We start from the raw sequence: 13,954 nt of genomic DNA on the forward strand, positions 1-13,954 counted from the left end.
ATTCAAGCAGCCAACAAACATATGAAGAATTGCTCACGATCATTAGCTATTAGATAGATGCAAATCAAAACAACAATGAAATACCATCTTGCTCCAGCACTAGTAGCAAAGTTCAACAAGGCACAAAATAACAACTGCTGGTTAGGATGTGGAAAGATTGGGACTCTCATACACTTCTGGTGGAACCAAAATGGCACAACCACTGTGGAAAGCAGTATGGCAATTCCTTTAAAAGTTGGAATTAGAAATACCATCTGACCCAGCCATTCCATTACTAGGTATATAGCCTTAAGAAGTGAGAGTCATGACAAGAATAGACATATGCACACCCATGTTCATCACAGCACTATTTACAATAGCCAAAGATGGAAACAACCTAGGTGTCCATCAACTGAGGAATGGATAACTGAATTTTAGTACATACACACAATGGAATACTATGCAACACTAAAGAATAATGTAGAATCTGCAAAACACCACATAACATGGATGAACTTGGAGGACATTATGCTGAGTGAAATAAGTCAATTACAAAAGGACAAATATTGTATTAGTCCGTTATTGTAAAAGTCAAGGAAAAGTTTATCTATGGAATGGAATTTCCTTTGTTGGTTACCAGGGGTGGGAGGGGAGGGTGAGGACAACTGTTAGATTCATAGAGATAAGTATTGATTTGGGTGAAGAGAAGGGCAATATACCAAATGTGAGAGATTGATATGGCATCATTGAGGAAGAGAAAGACAGAGAGAGGTACATGGGAGGTACAGACAACAAAGATGAACCCTTTTGCACATACAGTACTAGGTTGTCAGTGAAGGCAAACATGGGTATACAGGAGAATAGATGGGTGGACAGTCTGAACTAGTAGGTATGTCTGTGAAGCGAGGAGTGTAACCAAGAACATGTATAGGGTTGGCAGCCAATGGTCCTATAAGTTTATGTGTATGATCTGAATTCCCAGGTGTATAGTAGAGCTGACAAGAAGCAAGGTTGTAGTCACTGCTTGGTCACAGCCAAGCTACCCAAGAGACTGAGTAGTTGAACCTGTGAGCTCAGGACCATAGTCACAGGGGATATCAAGCTCAATTGGCCTAACATGCTACACAAAACATTGTTCCACCTCCTACTTTGGTGAGTAGCAACTGGGATCTTAAAAGCTTAAGCTGTCATCTAGATGCAACAATGGGTCTCTCCTCATCCAGAGCAAAGAAGAATGAAGAAAACCAAAGATTGATGGAAACAATTAGTCCTAGTGACTGGTACACCATCTGATCTGCAGCCTTTACTACTATGAGACCAGAAGAACTAGATGGTGCCCAGCTACCACTGTTAACCACTTGGAATGGGATCTATGTAGGAGATCCTTGATAGAGAGGGAGAACAATGTGGAACAAAACTCAAAATCATTTGGAGGAAAAAAAAAAGGGAGGAGACCATGTTTGCTGGTCTAATAGAGCCTGCTGGAACCACTGAGACTATGGCCCCTAGCTGACCTTGAGCTCTGGAATTGAACCACACCTGTGGCTTCCAGCCAAACAAAAGACAGGAATATGAGCTGAACATTTACCTGAGGTAAATACACTCCTTGGAGAGAACAATCATGGGAGAAAGAAGGGCTGCTTATGCACAGGGAGACAGCTCAGGGGGAAGAGGTAACTATGGGGAGGAGGTGGGAGGGGAGCTGTTGCATTATGGTAAACTGTGGTCGATATCATGAGACAAAGTTTATGTGAACTGCTGTATGGAAAGTGAATTTGCTCTGTAAATTTTCACCCAAATCACAACAAAAATAAAAAGAAAATAGTAGGAACATATAAAGTCACTGAACCAAAAATTGCTTGTTGTTCAATCATTTCAGAAAGATCAAGGATTGATGGTAATGAATGATGAAATCCAAGTTAACTGAAGAAACTGAAGAAAAATAAGGCTCTAGAAATCGACAGAATACCAATTGAGATGTTTCAACAAACTGATAAAATGTTGGGGGCACTTATTCACATATATTCCAAGATATTTGGAACACAACTACCAGGAAGAGATCCACATTTGTGCCCATTTCAAAGAAAGATAAATTGGTCAGAATTGGGGAATTTTCAAACAATATCACTGATAAAACACACCAGTAAAATTTTTCTGAATATATTTGAAAATGGTTGTAGCAGTACATCGGTAAGAAATTGCCAAAAATTGAAACTGAATTCAGAAGAGGACATGGAATGAGGGATATCACTGCTGATGTTAAATGGATCTTGGCTTAAGGAGAGAATACCAGAAAGATGTTTACCTATATTTTATTGACTATGCAAAGGCATTTGATTGTGTGGATCATAAAAAATTATGGATAACAATGAGAAGCATAGAAATTCTAGAACATTTAATTGTGCTTATGCAGAACCTGTACATGGACCAAAAGGCATTCTCTCAAGCAGAATAAGGGAGTATTGCTTGGTTTAAGGGAGCTCTGGTGGCGTAGTACATGAGACATTTGACTGGTAACCAGAAGGCTGGTGGTTCAAACCCACCAGCCCCTCCTCGGAAGGAATGTTGGGCAATCTACTTCCATAGTGTTACCACCTTGGAAACCCAAGGAGGGGTTTCTGTGAGTAAGATCAGACTCGAAATCAGAAAAGGTGTATATCAGGGTTATATCCTTTCACCATGCTTATTCAATCTGTTTGTTGAACAAAGATTCCAAGAAAATGGACTTTATGAAGGAGAATGCTGCATCAGAACTGGAGGAAGACTTATCAACAACCTGCAATATACAGATAACAATTTGTTGCTTGCTGAAAGGAAAGAGGACTTGAAGAATTTACTGATGAAGATCAAAGACTACAACCATTAGTATAAATTACAACATAAAGAAAACAAAAATCATTTTACAATTGGACCAATAAGCAATATAATGATAAATAGGGAAAAGCTTGAAGTTGTTAAGGATTTCATTTTACTTGGATCCACAATCAATGCCCATGGAAGCAAGAGTCAAGAAATCAAACAATGCATTTTATTGGGAAATCCTGCTGCAAAAAAAAAAAAACCTGTTTAAAGTATTAAAAAGCAAAATGTCACTTTGTGGACTAACGTGTGCCTGACTGCTTGAATAATTTCTCTTAGAAAGATCAGCACCAGGCCCCTTCCCATGAGGCGCAGGTCAAAGATGTCCCAAATGTCCAAACTACCATGACACTCCATCATTTCAGACATTAACTCCTCCTCCTCCTCCCAGTAATTTCCCCAGTCTTAGGGTTCTGTATTTTGCTGTAACGCCTCACAGAACTCACAGACACCCAAGGGTTCGTCTCACGTAGTAGTGGTGGAGGCTGGCAGGCTGGTGAGTCGAGGGTCCGTGAGTAGGTCTGGCAGATCCTCCCAACTTTCAGGGTTTGATGAACCTCGATCAGCAGATCAGATGACGGCTGCTGTCCCAAATCCAGGGGTGAGATGAGGATGATCCAAGACACAAAGCCAGAGCAAGAGGAGAGCGAATCTTCTCAGGAGATTCGTAGGTATACCCTCAGGGAAGCTAAGGGTGTTGATTTGAATTATACTCTCCAGCAAGGCAGGACTCAAGATACAATCCACCTGTGTTGCCCCAACAGAATTAACCTAAATCACAGAGTCGATTGCCAGTCATTACAGGGAATGACTACTACCAGCTGCCCAGACAAGTTGATACATGACCTTAACTACCACACCACCCCAAATAGACATGGATAATGGGATTTACAAAACATCACAGAATGGAGGACAATGGCTAGAAGGGCCACATCAAGCAATTCACTGCACTGACCCAAGCCATAGTATTTCCAATCTCTTTGTATGCATGCAAAATGTGAACAGTGTAGGGAAGATCAGAGACAAATGGTTGCCTTTGAAGCAAGGTGCTGGCAACAGAATATCAAATATATATACCATGGACTGCCAGAAGAACAAACAAATCTATCTTGGAGTAATTACAGCCAGATTGTTCCTTAGAAGCATGTACTTTGAACATGTTATCAGAAGGGATCAGTACCTGGAGAAGGGAATAGAGGAAGTGAGAAAGAGGAAGACCATCAACTAAGTGGCTCCAACAATAGGCTCAAACATAACAATGATTGTGAGGAAGGTGCAGGACTAGACAGTGTTCCATTCTGTTGTGCATAGAGCTGCTATGAGTTGCAATTGACTTGATGGCAATGGGAATTAGATTTGGATTTCTTTAAACTGTTTAGCCCAAGAGAGAAGCAGAGTTTCTCACTGTAATAAGAAACAGTGTGTTGAACATATATTTATTAATGCTTTTTCAACTGCTCTTCGAAGTAAGTTATACTTTCTGATGTCTCATCAACCACAATTTTGAGACTTTTCCTTAGGAAAATATCAGCTAGTATTAGTCCCAGATGGTGACCTTCTATAATAATTCAACTATAAAATTTTTAATGGTGATATATGTCAAATCAGTATGGAAACAGCTCTGTTACCATCTCATCCATCTAAAAGAAAGCCTTAAAGATTAGTTGAAAGTAAAATATATCTGTAACTTTGTAAGTACTTAAGGTTTATGTATTGTCTCTTATGTGCAAAGTATTATGTTAGGTAATGGGAAGAAATAAAATGGATTAATTTTTACAGTGCATAAGTAGAAATATTGTTCTACAAATCCGCTAGATCTTAGACATACTGCAGTTTAAAACTTTTAAGAAACTCATGAGAAGGAAGGATACCGGTGTAGCTGTTCCCAGCGAGAAAGTAATGAAAATTCTTAGCCCATAAATCAGATTTTTGAAATGTCTTCTAACAATACTAGGTATTACTTTTAGGGCTAAACCACTTCTTACAGACTTTTGAAATTCTATTTCATTCTAAATCCCTGATTGAGATTGATTTTTTTCTCCCCACTTTAGTAAACAGACTTCTACTGATTGTTTATTTATATGGGGCACTAGTTAGATGATAGATACTACAAAGATAAATACATTTCCTGTCCTCAAGGAACATACCCATGGAAATGAGAGAAAGCATGAAAACAAATAATAGAGTGAGACACACACAATAACAGATACTAATTAATCAAACAAAGAAGATTCTGAAGATTTATCACAGTTGTTTTGATGAAAATTTATACATATTGACTAAAGGTATGAATTAAAAACTGATGAGGAATTTTTTAAAACATTTTTATATTACTAAATCTATTTAAAATATCAGAGGCCAAAACACACTTTATATCAATCTTAAAATAAAAATATAGGTTCTATTTTTTTTGAAGGTCCTGAAATTTTACAATTTGATTCTAAAGCAAGTCTTACTATGTGAAAAATATTTTTCCTTTGGGAGAATATAAAATTATATAACTGATTTTATAAAATATTCTAAATATTAATAATCCCAAAGCTTTATGGCTAAATCAACAGTACATTTTGCAATGGCCATTGATAGAATAGCTGAATTCATAGTTAGCTTATTTTTCTGAAAAATAACATCTTGAAGTTATGTGTAGATCAGTAAACCATTTACATTGCACAATTTCTAAATGACAGTATTGATCCAAATCATTTTGAATTACTAATTGCAGAGAAATTGCCTGCTTGGCAAAAGGAAGGCAGCTAAGATTGGTCATGCCAATACCATTTCACTGTAAATGACCCTGCTGACAAGTTGAGTAGAAGGCTGTTTTCTAAAGCCATGTCTACATTTTGCTTTTCAATTCTGTTCTCAACAGTGAAGATATATATTGAGCTATCTCAATTTTAGAATAAAATGCTTTCTTGATTTTTCTATTATGCCATACATTGTACATTATTTAGTTCCAAGGAGAGTTTTTTTTTTTTATCGTAGATGGGATCTTTATTAATCATAAATGACATACTTACTCTTTTGGAAACACTGGAAAGCAAGTCCAGGCCAATAAAACTGTACTGTTGGTTGTATGATCAATCCCAAACAATTTTATAGTGAGCATGGATTCCCTTGGAAGTGACTTTATTTCAAGAGGAAAATTGATCCTGAAAATAAAAGAAGCAACATTATAATGTCTGATGGTACCACACATGAAGAATAAAAATAGAATTCACTGTTCTTGAAATTCTCAAAGTTTGATGTCAATTTATTTAAGTATTGGGTGAAAATTAGAAGACTAATGATAATCTAAGTCAATTAGAATGTGATGACTGAGGTTGGCCCAGCTGAAGCCTCATATAATGTTGAAGGTCTTTTACACTAGGAGGTAGCTGTCTAATCTGGATACTAGGGAGTGGTCTAATCTAAATTACTCAGGGTTCAAAATATGACATTGATGATTTGTACAGCACTCAGCCTCAGAGAATAAGGAGAGTTCACTGATGTCAGTGATGATAATTGATTTTGAGGAAGTGAGCATCCCCCTTTTCACCATGGTATTCCCTGAGATTAAGAAGTCCGAGTCAGGATGGTGATACTGTCTCTAAGAAGAAGAAAAACATAAGAGCTATTCTAAAGATGAAATGGATTACTCATACTTGACTGAGAGTATATTAGTAGAATAGAACAATGAAGAACTAAAGATGAATTCTAGTTTTCTAGACTATGATATACTGCATATCTTCAACCAAAAGAAAGAGGAAATTAAGGAGGTTAATGTGTACCATTTGGGGTATGATGTCATTGGATTAATAACAATGATCAGATATCAATAAGGAGCCCTGTGGTACAATTGTTAACCATTTGGCTGCTAACTGAAAGGTTGGCAATTAGAATGCAATAGTGGCTCCATGGGAGAAAAGACAGACTTTCTGCTCTCATAAAGATTATAGCCTAGGAAACCCTATGTGACAGTTCTACTATTTCACATAGGGTAACTATGAGTCGAAATCTACTCCATGGCACACAACAATAAGAATAACAACAAACGAGATATCAATATGTAAGTTGTGTGTGAAGAGGGTAATAGAGTTTTAGATTTGGATAAAATTGAATTAAAATACTGAATCTGTTATTAATAAGATGTTGCACCTAGAGTAATTCATTTACCTTTCTAAGCCTCAATTTTCCTTGTCCATAAAATAGAACTAATATTATATAACATAATATCAGAAAATAACAGGCTCTATATCAGCATTATAGCTATTTAATCAATCATGTAATAATTTGTATTCTCCACTGTGCTTTGGAGTGGTGACACATTCCATTGTTGACATATGAAATATGATTCAGGGAAGAATAGGAGAAGATGGAGAAAAGACAAAAGTGGGCAAAATCTTCTATTTTTCAAGATTGGCCAAAGTTAGATTATTTAAAAAATTAAATTGCTACACATTTAAGCATCTAAAACTAAAAGCCTTTTTTTCTTTCTTTTCCATTCATCTTCTTTCAAATTCATAATACTCAGTCAAAATAATATGGACATATTCCTCAGCTTAAAGGAAGCTCTGAAGCCCAACATAAAATGTTGATGATCCTGTGAAATGCACAATAATTCCTTGAATGTTCTCTCTTTTGCCTATAACTGACTTTCTATTCACTTTTTATATTTCTGTGGTAGGATGAAAGCTATTATTTCACTTTATTCTTCACATAATCTAAAATGTTCTTCTTTGCATTGAGTCTGGCTTCTTCATGTATAACTTCATCTGTTAGTGAGCTTTTCATTTTAAGAATGATAAAAAATTATATGTTATGGTGGATAGTTACTATCAATCTCCATTCTGTCATTTTTATTAATACGGGTAATCTTATGGTAAGAATGCATGCTTTCTCAAGTTATTTATTCATTTATGAATAAAAATAGACTTTAAAAGCCAGCATAAACTCATATTCCCTGGGAATTTTTATTTTTAAATTCTCCACAGCTGCTCAAAAGTCAACATAATGAACTTTCAAATTAAAAAAAAAAAAAGAAAAATAAAAAGAATATGAAACAATTCAGTAAGTGGAAGCACATTATTTCTTTATATCTAAGCAGCTGGCACAGACCTCATGTTTTAATTACGTGTTTGACTTACTTTACTATTCAAAATAAGAAAACATTAAGATCCAACCCATACTGACCCCTCCTTGGGTTTCCGAAGTGGTATCACTATGGAAGTAGATCGTTCAATCTTCTTTCTAAGGAGTGGCTGGTGGGTTGAACCACCAGCCTTCTGGTTAGCAGTCAAATGCCTTAGGCACTGCACTACCAGAGCTCCTAAAAGAGATGATTTCTCTAATATCAGAGCAAATTTTTGACAGTGAAAATGGGAGATTTAAAAGTCAAACAAAAATTTCTATTAACACTGATACAAAATAAAAGAACTAGATTAAGCACTCAACTATCACGAAAATTTTTACTTTTGTCTGAAAGGAACAGGGAATCATTTAGGATTTTTAAAGAGAGCAATGGCATGGCCTGACTTCACTTTAAAGTAGATCACCTTAGCTTCTGTGTGAGAAAAGCTATGAATGTACAAGAGAAGTAGCGATACCATTATAATGCTATAATGCACCATTATAGAAATAATGGTGGACTAAACCAGTGAAGTTATATTTTGGATATATTTTGATGACAGAGCCAATAGGATTTCCTAGACATGGGCTCCACAATAAAGGGATTCAGGATTTTGGTTTGAACAGCTGGACCTGAAACTGACCATCCAGAGGGGCCATCTGTGGGTAGAGTGGTTTTGAAGTGTAGAACCAGTTTAGTTTTAGGCATGTTGAATATGGAGTTGGCGACTGATGTCTGGTTGGTGACATAAATTTGGAAGCTGTTTTTATATATTTTGCATTAAAGCTAGGTGAGGCTAAGAGAAAAATAAGGAAATAAGGATAGATGCAAGAAGAGTGTCCAGGATAAAGACCATCAGTCTAGGAAAAGGAGTGGCCAGGAAGGTAGGAAGAAATTTCAAACAATGTGGAAGCCAAGTAGATAGTGCATTTCAAGATGGAAAGGCAAGATCAACAATGCCAAATACTCCTGATAGGTCAAGATGAGAATTAAGAAGCAAACTGAATTTAACAATGTGGGGTGACTGGTGACTCTGATGGGCAAAACCAGTGGAGGAAAGGTGATAGAATATGATTTGAATATGTTTTAGAGGATTGGAAATAATTTGAAGAGAGAGAATTTAGACAACTACTGAGAGAGTTTTCCACAAAGCAGAGGGAAGAAATAGGGTGGCTGTTGTTAGGAGATAGGGTAGAGTTACTTCTGTTTTTACTTCAGATATGAGAATTAAGAACATATTTAATTATCATTTTACTGATGTAGAAACTGAGATTCATGGCATGTAAACACTCTGCCCAAGATTTTGTATCTTCTAAGAAACAGTATAGAAGTAACAGCAAGAACTTAAGTTTTGGAGTCAAACATACTTGATCTGAATACTCCTTCTGCCATTTACTGGTCATCTGAATTGGGGTAAGTTAATTAAAATTAGTAAACATCAATTTTCTGATCCATATAATTGAGATGGCAATACTTTACCCATAGTTTTATTGTGAGTTTAAGATATTTCGAAGGTATACAACAATACTTAGCATATAATAAATGTGAATTATCTATGTCAATTATTATTAAACAACATAATAAATCAAACCAAACTCTCTGCTATTGAGTTGTTTCCTACTCATAGCAACCCCACAGAGTTTTCAAGGGTATAAATCTTTATGGAAGCAGACTGCTTCATCTTTCTTCCATGGAACAGGTGGTGGGTTTGAACGTTAACCTTTTGGTTAACAGCCTGATTCTTTAACCACAGCACCACCAGAGCTCTTAAACAACATAACATTTGTTATTAAATCCACAGTTTAGTAATTAAAAATACAATTAATAATTGTATAATGTGTGTATGTTAATAAAAATATATAAAGACTGATATAGGTAACTAGCAGAATGGTACATTTCAACTGAAATAAAATGGAAAAGAACTTTCGTAACTAACTATTGGGGGAATCAAAGAAACTCATAGCAAAGATAAAATTTGAACAGCCTTGAAAAAAGAAAATTAAAATATTATGTGTCAATGTATTTGTTGCTAATGACTTTCAATTTGGGGGAGATTTTTTTTCTTTAAATCAACTTTAATCAAGGAGGGGTGGCTATGAGTCAGGTCCGACTCAAGGGCACATAACAACAACAACAACAACAGAGAATTTTATAAGCAAAGCTGATTCTGTGCAAAAGAAGGGGATTTTTTAATTGAAGATCAAGTCTTTGGTCAAAGGACGAAGGACAACAAGCAAAGAAAGAGAAATAAAATCTGTCACAGTTTCATAAGAAGGTTAAATTGCTTTGGGATGAGAATGACCATAAAGGGTGTGAAAATTGAAGGCCTGGAGACTATCTTCAGGATACAGTCTCTCCGTTAAAGTAGTAACACCAAAAGTGGTTAAGAGTGGTTCTACCTTACACACAGTCCTGAAACTCAGAGATTTTGGCACATATTTATTCATGTAAAAATGCAATGCTGAGAGTCAAATTATAAGAAAGCTAGACTTTCTGAAAGAGTGGACAGTGTGCATGGGGAATTTTCTTCTACTCGAGATAAGAAGAATATTGGCTCTCAGTAGAGCAGGGGAGATGTCAAATAAAAGACTGAAGGCTAATAATGTTAAAGGGGCAGCAGAGTAGCACACCTACAGGTTGTGGATGGGCCTAGAAGCCCCCTGAGATTCTGAGTGCAGAGAGGGCTTGAGCCCATGTGAGGATGTAGTAGGAAAGGACAGGACTTCCAGATTTAGGATATATCTTCAAAAGGAGAAAGTAGGAGCTAGTCACTCCAAATTAGGTGAAAGCTTCCACAATACATAGATGATTATTGTATTTTTTTAAAATATGATTGTTTTTTTAAAAATTATAGAGTAGTTTGTATGTGAAATTGGAGAATATACATATATATGACATGTATGCATGTATGCATTAGGTCATTTCTCTCCTTCCTCCCTTTAGCCCATAGAGGGCAGTCCTTGTATCCACATGTGTGAATGATTAATAACCTTTTTCTTTTGTCCAACTTTGCTTTTCTCTCCATTCAATAATATGGATTTGTTACTTGTCTAGCTTTTTAAATGGATTTTGATGTATTGAATTGAATATTGAGTTATCTATTATCACTAGCATATTTACCACATCATTGAAGCAAATCAACTGACAGTATTTTCTAAAAAAAACCTTATGCTTTGTCAAGAAAAAAAATAAGTTAAAAAAGAAAAAAAAAAAAAAAAACCTGACCTTTTCTAGATAAATAATCTAGCCAGAATAAAGATTAAACTTACGTTTCATTCCAGTTGACCAAGGAAAAAAATAGTTTCTTTGCTGGAATATGTCTGTAATTTCTCACTTGACATAGCTTCTTTCCAGCATATGTAAGACAACAGGAAAAAGAAAATGCTTTGTAGCTAAAAAGAAATAAGAAATAAAATTGATTCAACAAGCTGAAACCAGTATTCTATCTGGGTCAATTGTTTTTATAGTTAAAGTCAAGTGATAAGCTAAGATTGCTTGTAGAAAGTGTGCTTTAAAAATTACTTTAAGGATTTATGATATGAGTAAACTGATTCAGGATTAACTTTGTAGAATAAATATGTAACACAAAACTCAGTAGTGGAGCCAAAGTTTCAATTAGTATCTGTTCATTTTATAATTCTAAGTTGAATAAGAATATTTGAGTTCTATTTTAAATAAAATAACAAACTTTAACAATAAGGGAAAATAACAATAGTCAGCATATCTAGAGACATTCTGGCAAGTACTACTATGATTAAATCTAAAACATATTTAGGTAGTAGCTGAAGAGTTTACAAACACACACCCAAACACACACATGCAAATACACATCTGAAAACCTCCTGTCAAAACTGAAGTTTTGCCTTATATTACTTACTGCTAGGAGAGTTTATATAGAAACTCAATAAGCTAATGTGGACATTTGTTTAAAATATAATAGAAATTCCCTGTATGTAACAAATTTTGCTACACAATCTCCAAACAAGAAAAAAGGACATTTTTAACAAAATAAATATTTTCAGATATCTTTGCTTTTTCAGTTTTTTATGACTTTTATTTATTGATTTTCTAGAAGTTCCCTTGCCTATCAATTTTATATGATAAATACAACAAGAGAAATTGATACCTCAAATGATAGTGTGAGGAATATATATATAACATTGTGGTAAACTTGAGAAGCTTTTGAGTTAAAAAAAAAGGCTAGATTTCTAGATTTCACAATTTTAAAACTGTGGGTAATTTATTTGATCTTGTTATGTGTTAGTTTTTTTAATCTGTAAAATGGGTATGGTACCATTTTTTTTTTTTTTTTACAGATGCTAAGTAGTGCTTCTTTGAGGAATAAATGAAATAATACATGAAAAGTAGTTAACCCAGAACATAACTCATAGAATGTATTCAATTAATGGTGCTGTTATGATGAGAGCAGGGAGGAGGGCATGTAGATTTTGTTTGTTGTTGTTTTTCTAGAATGCTCCTGATTTTTATTCTTTGAGTTGAGCAAAATGAAATAAATGGCATAGGGTAAATAATGGGCTATTTATCATATGAATTTTCAGCCTTTTTTCTTTTCTAATACATGCATTTGAGACCATATAATTTCCTTAATAGCTTTGTCTATATTCTGATGGTTTTGTTTTTAATGAACTTTATAATATTTTCTAAGTCCTAGTATAATCACATTTTTAATCCGTGACTTATTTTAACATATATTTAAATAATTCCAAAAATTTTTATCTTTATATATATATTTTTTTGGTTATTATCTTCTGACAAAATTGCATTGCAGAAAGTAGATAAGATTTATATTACATAGATTATTTGAAATTTATTTAGATTTACTTTATGCTTTCGCTTTTCGTCACTTCTTAAATGTTTCGTGTATGCTTGAGAAGAATTTGTCTTTTCATGTTATGTAGGTACAAGCTGGATCAACTTGCTAATTACATTGGCTCATTCTTCCATATTCTTCCCAATTTTTCTGATTAATTGACTGACTAATGCCTGCGAGAGTAATGTTGATATCACTCACGAATATAATGGTCACATCAACATCTCCTTTTTCATCTAAGTTTTTTATTATGTTACATCTTTCTGATGAATTAAATATTTTAGTACCATGTAGTGACTTTTATATTCAATATTGCTTTTTCATTTGGAGCTCATGCATTAGTCTGTCAACTTTTAGTTGATATTTTTGCACAGTATTTATATTGAGAGATAGTGAGCCTACCTTCCACTCATTCCAGACTCTGCTAATGTGATGAGTCAATTTTGTGAAATAAGACTTTAATGCAATCAATGGAAGATATGGACTATTCAGTAGCACCATTTGGTGGAAAAGGCTATGGAAAAAGGAGCCTCTGTGTGCCATTCAAATCATCCCCACAAAGAGGGTATCCCCTTGATGAGAAAGGATTTCAGCTTGCTTACATGCATACACAATCTCTCATAATTTAAAATATTGTAAAATTAATTTTGCATAGGTGCAGTTTACCATGTAATATGCATTATTGTATGCAACTGTATGCTTACACTTATTTATAATTTCATAGAGTTCTATTTATCAAACCATGTGTCATGTACTTTGTGAGTTATTTAAGGAATTCTTAAAAATAATTTTAACTGACTTTTTAGTATAACCTCTTCATAAGATGTGGTTTTGTTGTACTCTTATTCATTATTACTGACAATCATTTCAACAATTGTCCAGTCAACAACTTTTGCTATTGCTGCTGATTTCTCTGGACTCACTTTCATTGATGCTGGTCCCTCTTCCTCAGGTTCAGTACCTCTACTGTGATTTCCTCTTTAACTCCTTTAGAATATCCTCTGGTCTACCATGCTTTACCATGATCACGTCCCTGTTTCCGGCTCTGTTTCTATTTTTTTTCCCTCAGTGATAACCATGACATGGGAGCTCTGGTAGCATAGTGGCTAAGACACTTGCCTGCTAACCAGATGGCTGGCGGTTCAAACCCACCAGCCACTCCTCGGAAGGAAGGTTGG

General features: G+C 34.9%; 1 protein-coding gene across 1 annotated transcript in view; it reads right to left on the reverse strand.

The window, feature by feature from the left end:
* PIK3C2G (phosphatidylinositol-4-phosphate 3-kinase catalytic subunit type 2 gamma) overlaps window positions 1-13,954 on the reverse strand; it is a 654,890-nt gene that overhangs the window by 530,238 nt on the left and 110,698 nt on the right. The window contains exons 11-12 of the mRNA XM_007944442.1: window positions 11,215-11,337; window positions 5,859-5,990 (exon numbers count right to left, since the gene is read on the reverse strand). Coding sequence (XP_007942633.1) covers window positions 5,859-5,990; window positions 11,215-11,337 — 255 coding nt within the window. The remainder of the gene's footprint in view (window positions 1-5,858; window positions 5,991-11,214; window positions 11,338-13,954) is intronic.

The sequence above is a fragment of the Orycteropus afer genome, unplaced genomic scaffold (genome assembly GCF_000298275.1).
Source record: "Orycteropus afer afer isolate SDZICR_OR568_19922 unplaced genomic scaffold, OryAfe1.0 scaffold00126, whole genome shotgun sequence".
Taxonomy (NCBI): Eukaryota; Metazoa; Chordata; class Mammalia; order Tubulidentata; family Orycteropodidae; genus Orycteropus; species Orycteropus afer.